Genomic DNA, 19,721 nt, shown 5'->3' on the forward strand with positions numbered 1-19,721 from the left:
TTTATTGTAACGACAGATGTGTTGGTTTGAATGACACTGAATGTCACATTTGAATATGACAGCTGTAGATGTAAATTTGCCCCAATGCATGATGCATGTAAGGACTTGGCAAAGTTGGCAGTGTTGAGTGATGTGTCATGCAAATAAGACCTGCATCACAACATCAGCGTGAGCAGTAAAAGTGGAATCGGCGGTTTACTGTGTGGACTGTACCATTCTTTAAATATTTTTTTCTATCCATATTAACTTGCCATGTCTTGTCAGACAATGATTCAAAGCATGCCATTTACATTGTTTAAAAAATAAGTAAATATAAACCGTGTAATGACATGTATTACCATTGAATGTTTTTGTAATTTAGTCCCGCAAAAAATCTGCAGTGCCGGATGGCGTCGGGTGGTTAAAGTGTAGGAGTCGAGAAACTTAACGATAGTAAAAAACGACGTTACTGTATTTCTGCCATAGCTAACACAAATCCACACTACGAAACTGTAATTTTTCATTCAAACATGCCTCGGAAAAAGCCGTTCAGCACCAAACAAAAGAAGAAACAGATGCAAGTGAAACGGGAAAGAAAGAGAGGTAACGTGAGCTGCAATGACAGAAAGTGTGCGTGCCGAAAATGCTAACGTTAGCTAGCATAGCTTTTCATTTTAGTAACTTGTACGAGGAGAGTTGGGTAACTTAGCTAGTTAACTCTGCTTTCAGGAACAATAACACTGTCATGTTACCCGATATATTTTGGACGAATTAGCTACAAATAAAGAATAGGGACGTCATTATTTTTGCCATAACATGTGTGCCTTGAGTATTTGGGTCTTTCTAGCAAACGTTAACTACCTTGCTTGCTAGCTAGCTAGTACCTTGCTTGCTAGCTAAAGATGTGACGACGTTATAGAGCTAGTTATGTGTGTGACCTTATCGCTGAAATTGTATTGCTGGCGTCATTCATTGCCATTGGTGGAAAAGTATTGATGCACAGAAATCAGCATCACTGTACTACACTGGTATTGTTTTCACTTTGTGTAAACTCTACTGCGCAGACTCGCTATCAAATTATGTAGGAACGCTAGCTTTCTCAAATTGAGGGATAACAAAAGGTGTTGGAGTTCACATACCCACACAACAGCTAGCAATGAAAATAGTTTAATTATGAAAACGTCCACTGTCAAATTATTACATAGGGTTAGTATTGAGACGATTACCACATTTATAGATAGCAATGTGTTATGTAATGTAGATAGCATATATTGTATGTAAATGCATGTACACTCGATTCTAAAGTAGAACGTGGAATATGGTCTTTGGTACCAAGTGCTGACATAGATGGTAGTTTTCATTCTGTCCACTGTATGTTTATGTTCCAAATAGCACTATATCACCTATATATAGTGCCCAAGAAAAAGTTGTGCACTATATAGGGAATAGGGTGCCTTTTGGGAAGGGTTCAATGTAAGCCTCTGACTATGATGATCTCTCCTCCTCAGGTGAGCCAGGCTCAGGGCCCAGCAGCCGTAATGCCAGTGTGGAGCGGGGGATGGACAGGGAGAGGCAGTCGGACACCTCAGATAGCGAAACCACAGATGTCAGGAGGATAAACCAGCAGCCCGGCATCAGGGAGGGCAGATACGATCCCAATAGGTGAGTTACCAATACATTAGCATAGGTAATATTTAGCTCTGGTCCAGGGGATTACATGCGGCTTACTGATGCAGACGCTGAGCAAGCCACACGTAACACCCTGGACCAGAGCTAATGTAATACTACATCACCTCCAATAAAACTAAACATGTGTGTTATTGCTGGGCTTGAACAAAAGCTTGCAGACTGTATAAACCAGGATTGGTGACCACTGATAGCTAGGCTCATAAGGCTCTCACCAGTTTCTGTTTTGTCAGATATCATCAACAATACCTTTTGGGAAAACATGTCATGATTGCTGTATGAACTGTTGCCTGGAACAGTGGGAATTCCCTGGAACAAACTGAAGGGTTAATGGAAAAATATTAATTAGAGCAATGTCTGGGTCTGTAGATATTAAAAGTAAGAGGCCGAAAGAGACTAAGTTAAAAAAATGAGAACATGTTACTGTAGGAATCCTGAACCATGAGCAAAAAACTTTCAGATAGAGGTCAATGGTAAATTACAGAAACTGCTGTTGTCAGAACAATCAACCATGTCACACACACCTGATGTTCATGACTCTGCACACAAATGGTTTTGTGTCCTTCACACACTCACCCTGCCCAATTCCCCCCTCTACACACAGCTATACTCATCTCTCTGTCCATTCAGGTTCCGTCTGCACTTTGAGAAGGAGAGCAGAGAGGAGGTGGAGAGGAGGAAGAAGCTTGCCAGAGAGAAGGTTCTGGACCAGATGTTAGACAAAGACCTGGAGGTTGACATCAACGACATCTACCCCACTGAGAAAGGTCAGAGCTCCTTGACCCTGAGCCTCACAACAACCTCTTAATGCTGTTAAATAAAGGTTCTGTCTCAAATGGCACCCTATTCCTTATTTAGTACACTCATTTTGACCTAAGCTAAATGTGCTCTGGTCGAAGTAGTACACTAATAGGGTGTGATTTGTTACGTAACCTGTATCCTGAGTCTCAATGCTGTTAAATAAAAACCCACTCTAGTGTGAGTTTTGACATGGTCTTTTCACTTTGTGTCACTGTTTGACGTATCTGCCACTGACCTCCAATCTCAGGTCTTGAGTTTCCGCGGCGACCTCCGTGGAATTATGGGATGAATCGTGAGGAGCTGCTGAAGAAAGAAGAGAAGTCATACCGGGAATATCTGAACGACTTGCACTCCAGAAACCCACCTGGATCCCTCAGCCACTTTGAGCACAACCTGGAGGTGAGGAAACGATGTATTCAGAACCCTTTATAAATGCTCTTCAGGGAGCTGGTGGTAGCCTTGAGGTTAGTGACCGGCTAGTTACGGGGGGCTGTATTGTGTCAGGAGAAAGGTCCATTTTGATGGATAATTAAAGAGCTATGAATTCTACAATATTCTATAAACTTGAATGAATCCGTTAAAAACCACCTCTTTCTCTGACACTGAGTAAAACCTAGGGTAGGTAAAACCTAAATACTCTTCACATAACTTTACTCTTTATACTCTTCCTTTCTCCCCCTCTCTCTTTCTCTCCCCCCTCGCTTTCTCTCAGACGTGGAGACAGTTGTGGAGAGTGTTGGAGATGTCCGATGTGATTCTGCTCATCGTGGACATCAGGCACCCGGTGGGTAATCTCTTTTAAACTCCTCCTACTGTCATTATCTGCTACTAGTCATGTACCATAGTATCATTATCAACTTACTACTGTCACCATGATAATGTAACTAATAGTTACTATGATGGCAGGTAGCCTAGTGGTTAGAGCGTTGGGCCAGTAACCGAAAGGTTGCCAGATTGAATCCCCGACCTGGCAAGTTAAAAAATCTGTCGTTTTGCCCCTGAACAAGGCAGTTGACCCACTATTCCCCGGTAGGCCGTCATTGTAAATAATAATTTGTTTTTAACTGACTTGCCTAGTTAAATAAAGGTTAAATATAATACATAAAAAGGATGGTTTCATTATGCTTTGAACCATATGGTGAAATGCATACATAGAGTATCCACCAGGTGGAGCCACAGACATGGTAAGTTATAGGTGGTCAGTACCATGTATAACTTGACTATGTTCATGACTATGTTGCTATGGGCCCTGGTCAAAAGTAGTGCACTATATAGGGAATAGGTTGCCATTTGGTACGCGGTCTATAAGTTGTTTGCCAGACCGAGCATGCATGTCTTAATGAATGTGTTCCTGGTGTGTCCCTCCCATGCAGGTGCTGCAGTTTCCCCCAGCGCTGTACCACTACATCACTGGGGAGCTGCAGAAGCAGGTGGTGGTGGTGCTGAACAAAGCTGACCTGTGTCCCCCTCCGCTGGTGCTGGCCTGGACACACTACCTCCAGACACAGTTCCCCCACCTCCACTGTGTCTGCTTCACATCACACCCCGGCCAGCCATACAGCACAGGTGGGTGGGAGTGAGGGTGGTTGTGCTGAAGCGAAAGTGATACACAAGGCGAGGGACAATGATGAAAGCTGATTGTAGCTGTTGAACTGTGTACTTGATCACCAGGATAACCTATTGCACTGTCTGTATCTGTCTCTGTGACTCTAGTGCTTCAGAAGAAGAGGATGAGAAAAAAGGGTACATGTGGGTGGGGACATGCTGGAGGCCCCACCCACATCCTGAAGGCGTGTCAGGAAATCACAGCAGGAAAAGGTTAAAGGGACCCACCCATCTGGGTGGCATAGTACCTATTTCACACATGTATTGCTAACCATGTAAGTCTGTAATGACTTAATGCTTTGGCCAGATACTTTCCATAGCCTCCATAGCATAGCTAATTACTGTTGAATGAAGGATTAGTGTCTTCATACAAAGATCTGTGGGTGCCGGGTTGTAAGGGTATATCATAGAAGAACCAACACTGAATGGAAGTAGTCTTAAAATAGGCTGAAGACAAGTAATACTCCTTCCCAATTCTCCACTTTTTTCCCCAGAAGTGTCCAGAATGATTGGCTGTAGGGAGTGTTCACCATTGTTGCCCCCCCTCTTGTAGTGGACTTGTCCAGCTGGGAGAAGAAGATCCAGAGAGATGCGGTTGCTATGGGATCAGAGGGAGAGCAGTCAGAGGAGGGGGCGGACTCTGTTCTAGTGGAGCACCAGAGTGATGTTGCCATGGAGATGAGCAGCCCCTCCCAGGAGCTGTATAAAGATGGCGTACTCACGCTGGGCTGTATAGGTGAGCGGCCATGTTGGAAGCTTGCTTTCCTACCTCCCAATCACTAATCTGTCGTCACTGATTAGTAACTTGATAAATTAAGTTATGCTTGTGTACCTCAAGGCTTTGTTCCCCCACCAGCCCCCTCTGGCATTCAGAAATGTCTACTACAAAAGGAATATGAATATACGTCTCTCTTTCCCTCCCTCCCTAGGCTTCCCTAACGTGGGGAAGTCATCAGTATTGAACAGTCTGGTAGGTAGGAAGGTGGTGAGTGTGTCTCGAACCCCCGGCCACACCAAATACTTCCAGACCTACTACCTCACACCCACTGTCAAACTGTGTGACTGCCCTGGACTGGTCTTCCCTTCACTAGTCAACAAACAACTACAGGTAACTGAGAGGAGGGAGTGAGTAGGGTGTATGTTTGTGTGTGTACTATGTCCTCCCATTCCCTAAGAATCCCAGGTTAAATCACTTTTTGGTGACAGCCTGTGGAGGAAATGTCTTGGAGAGTAGAAGAATAACTGATATTCCCTCTGGCCATTTGAAGGCTGTTTTTGGAGTAGAATCATAATCCAAACCACTTTTAAGTCTCAACTACTGCGGAGAGCTTTGTGTATAAAAGCAATCATTACTCTTCAACCCTTTTCAAACTTTTCACTTTATCTTTCTCATCATGCTTTACTCTTTCTAAACACTTTTTCTCCATTCTTTTGTATCTATGCCTCTTCCTCCATCTCCCCCTCACCCTCCATTTCTCTCCCTCCTCTTATCTGCCCCTTTCTCCCTAGATCCTAGCAGGTATCTACCCAGTATCTCAGCTGCAGGAACCCTACAGTTCTGTGGGTTATCTGTGTGAGCGGACCCCCTTCCTGTCGGTGCTCAAGCTCCGGCACCCCAGCGTGGAGGGCCCACAGCATGCACCCAAGGGGGGGGAGAAGGAGAGGGAGCAGGGGCCCGAGCACAGCTGGACAGCCTGGGACGTGTGTGAGGGTAAGGACCACCTCCAGTCTGGCTCTAGAACCTCTGGTCTGGTTCTAAACTGTTGAAACACGCCCTCTTGTCTGGATGTCAGGGAGACATCCAGACAATTCTCAGGAACAGTTGAAATTATAATACAATAACAATTTATCGGTTTTTGTTTTCTGTCCCTACCCCTCTTTCTCGTTCTCTCTTCTCTTTCTTTCTCCTTGTCTGTCTCACAGCCTGGGCGGAGAGGAGGGGTTATAAGACAGCGAAGGCAGCTCGTAACGACGTGTATCGGGCAGCTAACAGTCTACTGCGGCTGGCCGTCGACGGGAGGCTGTGTCTGTGCCTCAGACCACCTGCATATAATGATCAGAGAGGTCAGTACACAGGTCATACAACTATCAGAGAGGTCAGTACACAGGTCATACAACTATCAGAGAGGTCAGTACACAGGTCATACAACTATCAGAGAGGTCAGTACACAGGTCATACAACTACCAGAGAGGTCAGTACACAGGTCATACAACTACCAGAGAGGTCAGTACACAGGTCATACAACTACCAGAGAGGTCAGTACACAGGTCATACAACTATCAGAGAGGTCAGTCCACAGGTCATACAACTATCAGAGAGGTCAGTACACAGGTCATACAACTATCAGAGAGGTCAGTACACAGGTCATACAACTATCAGAGAGGTCAGTACACAGGTCATACAACTATCAGAGAGGTCAGTACACAGGTCATACAACTATCAGAGAGGTCAGTACACAGGTCATACAACTATCAGAGAGGTCAGTACACAGGTCATACAACTATCAGAGAGGTCAGTACACAGGTCATACAACTATCAGAGAGGTCAGTACACAGGTCAGACAACTATCAGAGAGGTCAGTACACAGGTCATACAACTATCAGAGAGGTCAGTACACAGGTCATACAACTATCAGAGAGGTCAGTACACAGGTCATACAACTATCAGAGAGGTCAGTACACAGGTCATACAACTATCAGAGAGGTCAGTACACAGGTCATACAACTATCAGAGAGGTCAGTACACAGGTCATACAACTATCAGAGAGGTCAGTACACAGGTCATACAACTACCAGAGAGGTCAGTACACAGGTCATACAACTACCAGAGAGGTCAGTACACAGGTCATACAACTATCAGAGAGGTCAGTCCACAGGTCATACAACTATCAGAGAGGTCAGTACACAGGTCATACAACTATCAGAGAGGTCAGTCCACAGGTCATACAACTATCAGAGAGGTCAGTCCACAGGTCATACAACTATCAGAGAGGTCAGTCCACAGGTCATACAACTATCAGAGAGGTCAGTACACAGGTCATACAACTATCAGAGAGGTCAGTACACAGGTCATACAATTATCAGAGAGGTCATAGACCGGTCATGACAACCAGTGAGGCATCAGGCATATCACTTCATCACTACTGTACAGACAACAGAGACTCATATTTAAAAGGGAAGATAGACCGACACGAATGTCGGCCGTGAACAGTGGGCACGCAGGGGAAGGTCAAATCCCAGCAGGTGATCTACTGTGCACGGCTGATGTTCATGTTGATCTGGTTTCCGACCTTTAAACTGATGACTTGGTCTTTGTACAAAAAAACATGAAGAAAAATGTTTATTTGATTGCTTGATTTATTGATTAATTATTCAACCAATGGATTTGTGCTATACAGAGCAGTGGGAGTCCCACCCAGACCTGGCAGAGATCATCGCTCTACAGGGACGTAAGGAAGAGGGGGCAGGAGAGAGGGATGAGGAGGAAGAGGGGGAGTCCAGCTCTGAGCCGGAGGAGGAGAGGGATAGGGATGCGGATGATGATGATGAGGATGGTGATGATGAAGATGAAGGGTTTGGACACCCAGCAGTGAAAGAGAGGAAGGGGCCAACCAGCCTCACAGTCAATATGTTCGATGTCCTCCGGGAAAACGAGTGCGAGTGAGGGAGAAAGAATACATTTTAAAAAACAAAGTGCTTGATCTCACCCTACACTCACTGCACCTTCATTCCATTTTCCTTTCCTTGACTTGTATTCCTTTTACATTCTGACTCTTCTTTCCTCTATTCTCTCTCCCTGCCCCTTCCCCCTCCCAGAGGTTACTAAAAGCACTCTGATATTGTATAAAACATTTTCATTTTTCCATGCTGTGCCTCTGCTCTGCTTGTACACCCATGCAGCTGTACTTAGACAGGTAGCCCAATTCTGATCTTTTTTCCACTAATTGTTCTTTTGACTAATCACATCCTATCTTTTCACATTCAATCTTTATCACAGCTGATTGGTCAAAAGGCCAATTAGTGAAGGAAAGATCAGAATTGGGCTGCCTGTCTAAACTATTGTAGGATTACATTTTGTTTTGTTTTTATCATTTTCCTGCATGTAGGATTTTACTTTTATTATTTCCCTTAAAGCTGGTAGGGGCATTGTGGTGTATTAATCGTTGTTTGATTTGTGGCCTCACAGCTGAGATGCCAAAGGTCATTAGACCCTAGAAATGTAATGGCTTGAACTGACAGGGTTATGGATTCCACCTCATGTTGAAGGTCACACAGTCTAAATGGGGATTAGACATTGATGATGATGTTATCCACATGGGACTTCCATTTGGCTGCCAGTGCAGATTTATGACATCACTGTCTAATCCTGGTTGATTTCACTGTGTACAACAGTATGATCGTACTTCGGTAGAGTCGGGATGTGGTGGATGTGTGGAATTCGGCATTCCATGCTGCTTTCAGTGGTAATAATCATTGTCAAACCCATTTATATGATTCTACCCAATTCAGTGTTCTATTTTAGGGTCCACTAGGGGCAGTGTTTGTCAATCCTGGTGCAGCCACTCAGGTGCAGCACTGTATCATGCAAAGCTGACTGACTGACTTGAAAAAGAGAGTGTTTGGCAACTGCGGTTTCAACCAAAAAGCACTCTGATGTTCTGAGATGCTATCACATGGTTCCATAGCAGCCAATATTGACCAATACAATAACGGTCCTGTTATTGATCCTAAATTATACCAGCTACGCAAACCAGCTGAGTAGCTAGAATTTAGAACAAGAGTCTAAATACTGGAAGAATGTAACGACATTAATGTTGGTCAAACTTCCATCTCTATCTCTCTATGGCTCTGTTCTAATGTTACAATCTGTCAGGGCTGGATTATAGTGTGCTGTTGCCTACTGTTATACCTCATTGTTCCTGTTCAACTGTATTACATGTCACTCTGAGGGAACTACAGCACAGTGCTGCGTTACCATGTAACAACATGCACTGTTCTGGTACCAATGGCACACTTAGAAATATACACACTAGGGCCATAGGTTTTTCCTGTCTGTGTGACTGATCAGGAAAAACTCCGGGCCGTAGTGTGTCTAAGCAACAAGTAGGGACCCAGCAGAGTTTTTCCTACCCACGTGACCAGGAAAAACTCCTGTCCCTAATACACACCACTCTGGTTTCCGATATGGAGATAGATGTGTTAATGCTCTTTGTTTGAATGATTAAAACAGACTTGTGAGTGTTTGGATTGTGTATTTGCTGCATTCTTTATTTCATTCCTGGTATGCTCAAATGACAATGACCTGGACTGCTCTCTGCAATAAAGATAATCCATGGAACAAGGTCTGTCTTTTTATGACAGTCTCTTTCTTCACACAGGATTTACTTTAGCAATCATATAAGGGGCAATTTGGGATTGGTATATACATTTTTGAACTTTTAAATAAATTATTTATAGTCATTGATTCTTGATAAATATAATGTATAAATGCCTAATGAGCTTATTTGAACTGTTTTACCCCATCCCTCAGCTGTCAATCAAAAAAGTGGCGGGATGCTGTGTTGTTTGAATCTCAGATTGCCCATTTACACTGGCACACAAAATAAGTACACTAGGATACCACCTTTTCAACAATTCAGTTCGTATAATTTCTGCCCTGCTAGCACTGCCCCAGTCAACTGTAAGTGCTGTTGTTATGAAGTGGAAACCTCTAGAAGCAACAACGGCTCAGCTGCGAAGTGGTAGGCCACAAGCTCACAGAATGGGAATGCAGAGTGCTGAAGCGTGTAGCGAGTAAAAAGTCTTCTGTCCTCTGTAGCAACACTCACTACCGAGTTCTAAACTGCCTCTGGAAGCAACATTAGCACAATAACTGTTCGTCAGGAGCTTCATGAAATGGGTTTCCATGGCCGAGCAGCCGCACACAAGCCTAAGATTACCATGTGTAATGCCAAACGTCGGCTGGAGTGGTTTAAAGCTTAATCACATTGGTCTCCAGAGCAGTGGAAACGCGATCTCTGGAGTGATGAAACACACCTCACCATCTGGAAGTTCGATGGACGAATCTGGGTTTGGCAGATGCCAGGAGAACGCTACCTGCCCCAATGCATAGTACCAACTGTAAAGTTTGATGGAGGAGGAATAATGGTCTGGGGCTGATTTGAATTAGAAATCAATGCTACAGTATACAATGACATTCTAGACCATTCTGTGCTTCCAACTTTGTGGTAACAGTTTTGGGAAGGCCCTTTCCTGTTACAGCATAACAATGCCCCTGTGCACAAAGCGAGGTCCATACAGAAATGGATTGTCGAGATCGGTGTAGAAGAACTTGACTGGCCTGCACAGAGCCCTGACCTCAACTCCATCGAATACCTTTGGGATGAATTGGAATGCCGACTGCGAGCCAGGCCTAATCGCCCAACATCAGTGCCCAACCTCACTAATGATCTTGTGGCTGAATGGAAGCAAGTCCCCGCAGCAAGATTCCCACATCTAGTAGAAAGCCTTCCCAGAAGAGTGGAGGCTTTTATAGCAGCAAAGGGGAGACCAACTCCATATTAATGCCCATGATATTGGTATAAGATGTTTGACAAGCAGGTGTCCACATACTTTTGGCCATGTAGTGTAGTAGTGGCCATGATATTACACCATCAACGTCAACAGTGAAGAGGCGACTCCGGGATGCTGGCCTTCTAGGCAGAGTTGTAAAGAAAAAGCCATATCTTAGACTGGCCAATAAAAGAAAAGATACAGTTGGGCAAAAGAACACAGACACTGGACAGAGGAACTCTGCCTAGAAGGCCAGCATCACGGAGTCGCCTCTTCACTGTTGACGTTGAGACTAGTGTTTTGCAGGTACTATTTAATGTAGCTGCCAGTTGAGGACTTGTGAGGCGTATGTTTCTCAAATTAGACACTAATGTACTTGTCCTCTTGCTCAGTTGTGCACCCGGGCCTCCCACTCCTCTTTCTATTCTGGTTAGAGCCAATTTGCTCTCTTCTGTGAAGGGAGTAGTACACGGCGTTGTATGAGATCTTCAGTTTCTTGGCAATTTCTTGCATGGAATAGCCTTCATTTCTCCGAACAAGAATAGACTGACGAGTTTCAGAAGAAAGTTCTTTGTTTCTGGCCATTTTGAGCCTGTAATCGAACCCCCAAATGCTGATGCCTTAGATACTCAACTAGTCTAAAGAAGGTTAGTTTTCTTGCTTCTTTAATTGCAAAAGGGTTTTCTAATAATCAATTAGCCTTTTAAAAGGATTAACTTGGATTAGCTAACACAACATGCCATTGGAACACAGGAGTGATGGTTGCTGATAATGGGCCTCTGTACGCCTATGTAGATATTCCGTAAAAAATCTGTTATTTCCAGCTACAATAGTCATTTACAACATTAACAATGTCTACACTGTATTTCTGATCAATTTGATGTTATTTTAATGGACAAAAAAATTGCTTTTCTTTCAAAACAAGGACATTTCTAAGTTACCCCAAACTTTTGAACCGTAGTGTATATTTGACTAAAACATAATTTCAAACCTTGCTTACATTTATTTGTCCATGATCACATGTGTATCTCTATTATGCGTGGGAATACTGGGGAACAGACTCCCCAAAAAATGTAGCACTTGAATCTGATTTCCTGGTGTTTTTACAATCCTTTATGTTCAACGATAAAAATAATAATACTCAGAAAACTTGGGGGGCCAAATAAGCCACCCCCAGGCCAAGTTTGACTGCCGTTGGGGAACCCTATGTAGGCTATCATGTTGAAGCAGAAAGTCATCTTCTGAATCATCATCCACACTCTCATTATAGACGCAGTGGCGGTTCTAGACCATTTCAACTGGGGGGGCCAAGCTGGGGCCAGCTGTACTGTTAGAGGGGCCAGTTACATTAGACGTTATTGTTGTCATCGTTTTCTTCACTGCATTGCAGGCAAAAGACCATGTTCATAATCATCATCGTTGCCACTGTCTAATAACGGATGTAAAAAAAGAACGATAGCAAAAATTTGTTATGTAAAAATGATTTCATACTCCCCCCTGCCCCCCCCCCCAGGACCGCCACTGCATAGACGTCCATACCGTCTCTCTTGGCAGTGATTACATCCCAAATGGCACCCTATTCCCTATATAGCATACCACCCTGCATACCACTGCTGGCTTGCTTCTGAAGCTAAGCAGGGTTGGTCCTGGTCAGTCCCTGGATGGGAGACCAGATGCTGCTGGAAGTGGTGTTGGAGGGCCAGTAGGAGGCACTCTTTCCTCTGGTCTAAAAAATATCCCAATGCCCCAGGGCAGTGATTGGGGACACTGTCCTGTATAGGGTGCCGTCTTTCGGATGGGACGTTAAACGGGTGTCCTGACTCTCTGAGGTCATTAAAGATCCCATGGCACTTATCGTAAGAGTAGGGGTGTTAACCCCGGTGTCCTGGCTAAATTCCCAATCTGGCCTTCAAACCATCATGGTCACCTAATAATCCCCAGTTTACAATTGGCTCATTCATCCCCCTCCTCTCCCCTGTAACTATTCCCCAGGTCGTTGCTGCAAATGAGAACGTGTTCTCAGTCAACTTACCTGGTAAAATAACGGTAAAATAAAATAAATAAAATAAATAAATAGTAGTGCACTATACAGTGTGTGTATTTGAGTGCATTGGTTATCTATTTCATCCAGTGTGTTAATACCACAGATGATCTGGAATGGTTTCTGTCCATCTGATCGACACCCCAAACTATTCACTGCCTGATTTCCAGGGATCAACCTGTATGGTAGCAATTATACCGTCACATAGAAAGCAGCCTTGAGATTTACTAGTGCATGACACCATAAATATAAAAACTGTTAATTAAATTCTGGTGTGTCAAAAGAATTTACTGCCAGCAGTATGTGTTGGTCGCGCCAGAAATGCCCATGTGGTTTGAGTTAGAGTTCAGCTTTTCAGGGAGGCTCACTGTGGAACTCTTTTCTCATGATGTAATCAGTGCCTGAACCCCCTTCCCCTTCCTATCCTGACACAAACAATTACAGACATAGACACACACATGCACATTTCCTACCCTGGCACAAACTCCCTCTCCATGTGCCCCCTCAACTAGCCAATGCCTAATATGTGTGAGACCAGATGGTAATGAATAGGTTTCGAATGAGAGGCAGAAAATTAACAAACAACAGAAACATTGTTAAGCCTGGTAGACACTGTCCCCTGAGTGGACACACACACATGTGGGAAGCTGAGAGTACAGGTGTTATAATGGGCCCTTATTATGGCTACTTACTGGGGAAACAGAATAGAGAGGACCCCATAAGCCCAAACTCAACACCCAGGGTTAACCTCATTACTACAGCACTTACTTGTTCCCCAGGCTAGCATAGGGTGGAAGCATCTTGTGAACAAGATTTCCACAACACCAACTGTGGGACCAAAATACCCAGCTGGCATGTACACCTGTATGGTCACTAGAGGGCTTTCAAGCCTTGCAGCACCATTGATGTCTGGAGTTGTTACTGGTCAGGTTCTGCTGGCCTATTGTGCACAGGGTTCTCATTGGTGGTGTTAATAGTATGTACGTGCAGTATGTGCTACATGATATCACACACATGACTGGTTTTTACCTTTACATAGGTGTGTCATGGACTATTGAGTATCTCGCTCTCTCTCTCACACATACACACATACAGTTGTACACACACAGAGGCGCACACTCACCCTCTACTTTCTCACAGACACACACATACTGTATTTTCTCAGACTGTAATGCTGTATTTTCTCACACACACACACATACCTCCCTTATATGATTTAATACCAGGCGGTTGTCTCCAGCCTGCTTCCGTGTGGTGCGTCATTGTGGGGGACAGGGCAGCCTCAGCCGGCAGATTGGGTGTCCTGATCTCCCTGTCTCAGGCTTGTTTTAACTAGGGCAACACACGAGGCCATAACAGAGCACCCGGGGAGATGAGAGAAGACTAGGAAGCCACCTTACCACTGGGTCTACTGGGTTGGGCCCATCGTCACTGCTGTTCTGGTTGACCTGGTGCTCAGGTAGGTCTCTTGCTGTGCATCATGATATTATTTATCCTCATTGTCATCTTAATTAATGATGTTATTCCTGTCTTGTGTTTGTTTATCCCCTGAAACATTCTGCAAAAGCTCAATCTGTGAGTAAAAATAGCAATCGATCATACCCAACAGGCTGGTGCAAAACATTTCTTATGGTCTCTGGATATGGTTTGCTAAGGGACAGAGCACTCCCAGAAAATAACTAAGAGGACTTGAGATGAAGGAGAGGAGACGAGGAAAGAAAGCCACTTTAGACTAGACTGTGCTATAATGTAATGCTGAATCTTATAGATGGGTGTCCTCTACTCATCTTCTCTTCTTCACTTTTACTAATCTGAAAACACAAAGTAAGGGGAAGCAATATGGTGGAGGTCTACAGGGAGTGTCCAGTTCTTTCATGAAGGAGAGGCCATGGCAATGAAGCCTGTTACTATGCTCTACTATTGACTTACAGCCTCTTTGAGAGAGAAAGCATATTGTGTTACAAACTTGGCTGCTCAGTAAGTCAGTCTCTATTGTCCTGGAGGGACTCATAACCAGGTAAACACACCCAGCCCCAGTTCCTCTGCGAGGAAAAAACAAGAGTCATGATGAAGTACTACCACACCCTAATCTGTTTCACCTGTCCTTGTGATTGTCTCCACCCCCCTCCAGGTGTCGCCCATCTTCCCCTGTGTATTTATACCTGTGTTCTCTGTTTGTCCGTTGCCAGTTGGTCTTGTTTGTCGAGTCAACCTGCGTTTTTGTTCTCAGCTCCTGATTGTCCCAGTCTCTCTTTTTCTCGCCCTCCTGGTTTTGACCCTTGCCTGTCCTGACTCTGAGCCCGCCTGCCTGACCACTCTGGCTCACCCTGAGCCTGCCTGCGGATCTGTACCTTTGCCCGAACTCTGTGCTTATTGACCTCTGCCTACCCTGACCCAGAGCCTGCCTGCTGTCCGGTACCGTTGCCCCACCTTTGGTTTACTGACTCCTGCCTGCCTTGACCTGTCTATTGCCTGCCCCTGTTGGATTATTAAACCATTGTCAATTCGATCTTGATTCCTGATAAGTAGCAACTCTTTACTAGTCTGCTTGGACTACTTTACTGTACAACAGACTATCAACAGTTGGCGGACTGATCTAGTATCATTACGACAACATTAGGTAAACTAGTCCATACATGTCCCATCTGTCATGTTTTATGAAGTTACACAGAAATAACACTTTCCCTACATATTTCTTTCACAATACGTCAGCTGAGCTGTTTGCCTTAAGGACCTGCGCTTGCGTGTGAAAACTGTTGGCACTGCTTTTAGCTTGGGTGAGCAGCATCACTCTAGGAATACAAACTCATTGTCATTAAAGGGGCTGAGATGTAGATGATGCTGAACTAATCATACATAGTTATGTCTGTCTGGCCGCATGAAGCCTACTGTTATTTGTGTGTAATTCCTCTTGTTTTCAGCCTGAGGTTCTGTATACTGTATGTGTCTCTGAGTGAATGAGTCCCCTTCAGTCATCGACCGCAGGCGGTGTGTGTGTTTGTCTGTGCCCCTGTTTGTGAGTTGGAGCCCATGTGTCAATAGGTATTTTTAGTGCCGCCTCTCACTGCATTGCAATGGCACTCCTTCGCACCCCTTTGGACCTCCCCCACCCACCCTGTCTACCCTCCACCTCCACCACTCCAATCCCTCTGCCATAACATTCCCTCTCACTGGGAGAGACTATAGAGCTAGCCAGCAACAGTCAGTGTGTAACTTTAAAAAGGAGAGTGATAGTTTAGAAACGAGAGGAGCAGAGACAGACGATGGGGGATTGGACGACTCCAGTAACCATGGTGATAGTAGAACCCGCAGGCAAGAGTGCGCATGTTTAGGTTTTTGCCCTAGCACTACACAGCTGATTCACTTTGATTGTTTGTTCATTTATAAATATGTGCTTCTAGATTGTTGAGTCTAACCATGTTTGCACACAGAGAGACAAGACTGTAGGTGTCTGTGTTTGAGAGACTACAGTGCATTCAAAGTATTCAGACCCCTTGACTTTTTCCACATTTTGTTACGTTACAGCCTTATTCTAAAATGGATTAAATTGTTTTCTTCCCCTCAAACTCAAACTTTCTCCCCCCCATAATGACAAAGCAAAAAAAAATAATGTTTATGTTGCTAATTTGAAATATCACATTTACATAAGTATTCAGACCCTTTATTCAGTACTTTGTTGATGTACTTTTGGCAGTGATTACAGCCTGGAGTCTCCTTGGGTATGACGCTACAAGCTTGGCACACCTGTATTTGGGGAGTTTCTCCCATTCGTCTCTGCAGATCCTCTCAAGCTCTGTCATGTTGGATGGGGAGCGTCGCTGCACAGCTATTTTCAGGTCTCTCCAGAGATGTTCAATCGGGTTCAATTCCGGGCTCTGGCTGGGCCACTCAAGGACATTCAGAGACTTGTCCCGAAGCCACTCCTACGTTGTCTTAGCTGTGAGCTTAGGGTCGTTGTCCTGTTGGAAGGAGAAGTCTTGGTGGTTCCAAACTTCTTCCATTTAAGAATGATGGTTGTTCTTGGGGACCTTCAATGCTGTAGAGGTACCCTATCCCCAGATCTGTGCCTCAACACAATCGTGTCTTGAAGCTCTACGGACAATTCCTTCGACCTCATGGCTTGGTTTTTGCTCTGACATGCACTGTCAACTGGAGGACCTTATATAGACAGGTGTGTGCCTTTCCAAATCATGTTCAATCAATTGAAATACCCACAGGTGAACTCCAATCAAGTTGTAGAAACATCTGAAGGATGATCAATGGAAACAGGATGCACCTGAGCTTAATTTCGAGACTCATAGCGAAGGGTCTGAATACTTATATAAATAAGGTATTTCTGTTTTTTATGTTTAATACATTTGCAAAAATGTCTAAGAAACTGTTTTTGCTTTGCCATTATGAGGTATTGTGTGTAGATTGCTGTGGATTTTTTATTTATTTTTATCCATTTTATCCATTTAAGACTAACGTAACAAAATGTGGAAGAAGTCAAGGGGTCTGAATACTTTCCGAAGGCACTGTATGTGGTTGAGAGATTTCCCTGAGCTACTGTTAGTGTTGGAGAGAGGAGTGGTAGTAGGATGGTAATGCCTCGACTGACAGAGTGAATGAAAGAAGGTGTAATTGGACAAGACAATGGTTCCGTCACTAGACAAAGGGAATTAGGGCACATCCAATGGGGGCTATAAGAGGAAGTCCCTAAGCACTATAGTTAGACACTTTAGAGAGAGGAGAAGAAAGGGGGAACATTTTCATTCACAGGCTGAGCAGGACAGGAGTGGAGAGAGAAGGGAGGGAGGGAGAGATTAGGGGGGGGGACTAAGCGTAACCCTAGAGGGGTTGGAGTGATAGTTTGAACAGGGGGCGATAGTTGTGGGAGAGCCGCGCAAATGCCATAGCGACTGCAGCAGTCCCCCTCTGCTGCAGGGTGTGTATGTGTCGTGTTTGTGTGTACTACTAGTCGGTGTGTGTGCGTTGGTTTGTGTGTGAGTGCTACTAGTCGGTGTGTGTGTGGTGGATGAAGGATTGCGGGGGATTTCTCAGAGGAGTAAAGGAACCCAACACCCAAAAGAAGTCTTCCCCCCCAAACACCACTCCCCACCCAGCCCTCGAGGAGGAAGAGAGGACACAAGGGCAGGCCATGGAAGGGTACAGCTGAGAGGGTCCCCAGAGACCTCCTGACTGTGTGAGGGGTCATCTGGAACACCCGCCTCAAAGCCTACCCCCAACCCCCCCACCCCTTCTCCTCTGACCCCACCACCACTATGATCCCACCAACCAACATCACATCCACCTTCTAGCACACAACAGTGTAGCAACCCACCACACAACCCTCTGGCCTCCACAGCACAAACCTTCGAGTGGGATCACTTTCAACGACGACAAACACAGATGAAATAACTGAGACAGTTGTTAAATACACACTGATCAATCCATGTATCCGTTATTGAGTAGAGCATTTCACATAATGGCTGTCGCACCTCTTCGGAGACAGAAACTTTGATTTGCTCGCTGTTAGACAGTATGCTGCTAAAATGCTCTTTTATTACACTACACGAGCTATCAATCACCTCTATAACCACTAGGATTCAAAATGTCCATTTAACGCTATCCTCTAAAGCCACAGAGTTTTCTGGCTCTCTTGGCTCTCTTTTGTTTGCTTGTAAAACAAAGCTCCCCCCAACACACACTGAGACACTGACACACACACTGACTGAATGATTGACTGGGTGTAAAACTGAGTTGGGTAGGGGAATGTGCCAGGTCACAGAAAGAACTGTGAGGAGAGTGAGAGGAGCTGACCACCGCAGATTTTTTTACACTGAGCATTCAGAGGAGAACTCCTCAGGGGCTGTGCCGCACACCCTGACCCACACCCAGGAACCTTCCCCTGGGGTAGACAATGACCCAATGACCCCTGAAGCCTCCCGACTCCTAAGACACTCCAGGGACCAATTATAAACAACCCACCCCGAGGCCTAGGATATTGATAGTGACAAACACAGACAACTCACACTAAACAGACAAATGTGCATGCATAATGCATACCCACACACACATGTATGCACACACATACACACACACACACACACACACACACACACACACACTGACTGAATGATTGACTGGGTGTAAAACTGAGTTGGGTAGGGGAATGTGCCAGGTCACAGAAAGAACTGTGAGGAGAGTGAGAGGAGCTGACCACCGCAGATTTTTTTACACTGAGCATTCAGAGGAGAACTCCTCAGGGGCTGTGCCGCACACCCTGACCCACACCCAGGAACCTTCCCCTGGGGTAGACAATGACCCAATGACCCCTGAAGCCTCCCGACTCCTAAGACACTCCAGGGACCAATTATAAACAACCCACCCCGAGGCCTAGGATATTGATAGTGACAAACACAGACAACTCACACTAAACAGACAAATGTGCATGCATAATGCATACCCACACACACATGTATGCACACACATACACACACACACACACACACACACACACACACACACACACACACACACACACACACACACACACAAACGCACAGTCAATAAACACGCTGCATATTGAAATAAGTGCTGTGTTCTCCGTCCATTTCAGAGGTGACATTGAAGAACAGAGTGGAAAGCCCATGAAAGAGGGAGAGAGAGATGGGAAGAGGGAGAGAGAGAGGGGAAGAGGGAGAGAGAGGGGGAAGAGGGAGATAGAGAGAGGGGGGGTAGTGTCACTGTACAGTCTGTGCTTTCAACAGCAATTGAGATTTTGAGAAATTCTAGGGATTCTGAAAGGCATTGAGAAAGAGAGACACATAGATTAGAATGTTTTAGAGGGTAGAATGCTCAGCATTGTGGAACTGATCTGTGTTGTCAGAATCCTGCACTCCTCCACAGCTGTCATATCAGAACAGGGGCTGGGACAGAGGATGTGTGTGTGTGTCTTGCCTCTTGAATTCCTTTGAGAGAGCCACTTTCATTTTTTATTTACATTTTTCAGCTGAAGTCAAAGAGGTGATAAATTCATAGCATAAATTTGGAATGAGTCGAATAACAGGAGATG

The 19,721-nt window shown here is 44.8% G+C and overlaps 1 protein-coding gene across 1 annotated transcript; it reads left to right on the forward strand.

The window, feature by feature from the left end:
* Positions 1-165: 165 nt before the first annotated feature.
* Positions 166-9,314, forward strand: LOC129857561 (guanine nucleotide-binding protein-like 1). Its single transcript, XM_055925956.1, has 12 exons — positions 166-582; positions 1,488-1,641; positions 2,296-2,432; positions 2,714-2,865; positions 3,179-3,250; positions 3,840-4,032; positions 4,180-4,284; positions 4,625-4,807; positions 5,001-5,179; positions 5,581-5,782; positions 5,995-6,135; positions 7,470-9,314. Exons 1-12 carry the CDS (start codon positions 510-512, stop codon positions 7,733-7,735), a joined length of 1,857 nt encoding a protein of 618 aa, XP_055781931.1. The 5' UTR covers positions 166-509; the 3' UTR covers positions 7,736-9,314.
* Positions 9,315-19,721: the final 10,407 nt, after the last annotated feature.

Source organism: Salvelinus fontinalis, chromosome 6, assembly GCF_029448725.1.
Source record: "Salvelinus fontinalis isolate EN_2023a chromosome 6, ASM2944872v1, whole genome shotgun sequence".
Lineage (NCBI taxonomy): Eukaryota > Metazoa > Chordata > Actinopteri > Salmoniformes > Salmonidae > Salvelinus > Salvelinus fontinalis.

Excerpts from the sequence above, each read along its gene's own strand:
- LOC129857561 (XM_055925956.1), top strand. The coding sequence starts at position 510 with ATGCCTCGGAAAAAGCCGTTCAGCACCAAACAAAAGAAGAAACAGATG. Across the intron at positions 1,642-2,295 it reads GGCAGATACGATCCCAATAG|GTTCCGTCTGCACTTTGAGA; the intron begins GTGAGTTACCAA and ends CTGTCCATTCAG. Across the intron at positions 3,251-3,839 it reads TCGTGGACATCAGGCACCCG|GTGCTGCAGTTTCCCCCAGC; the intron begins GTGGGTAATCTC and ends CCTCCCATGCAG.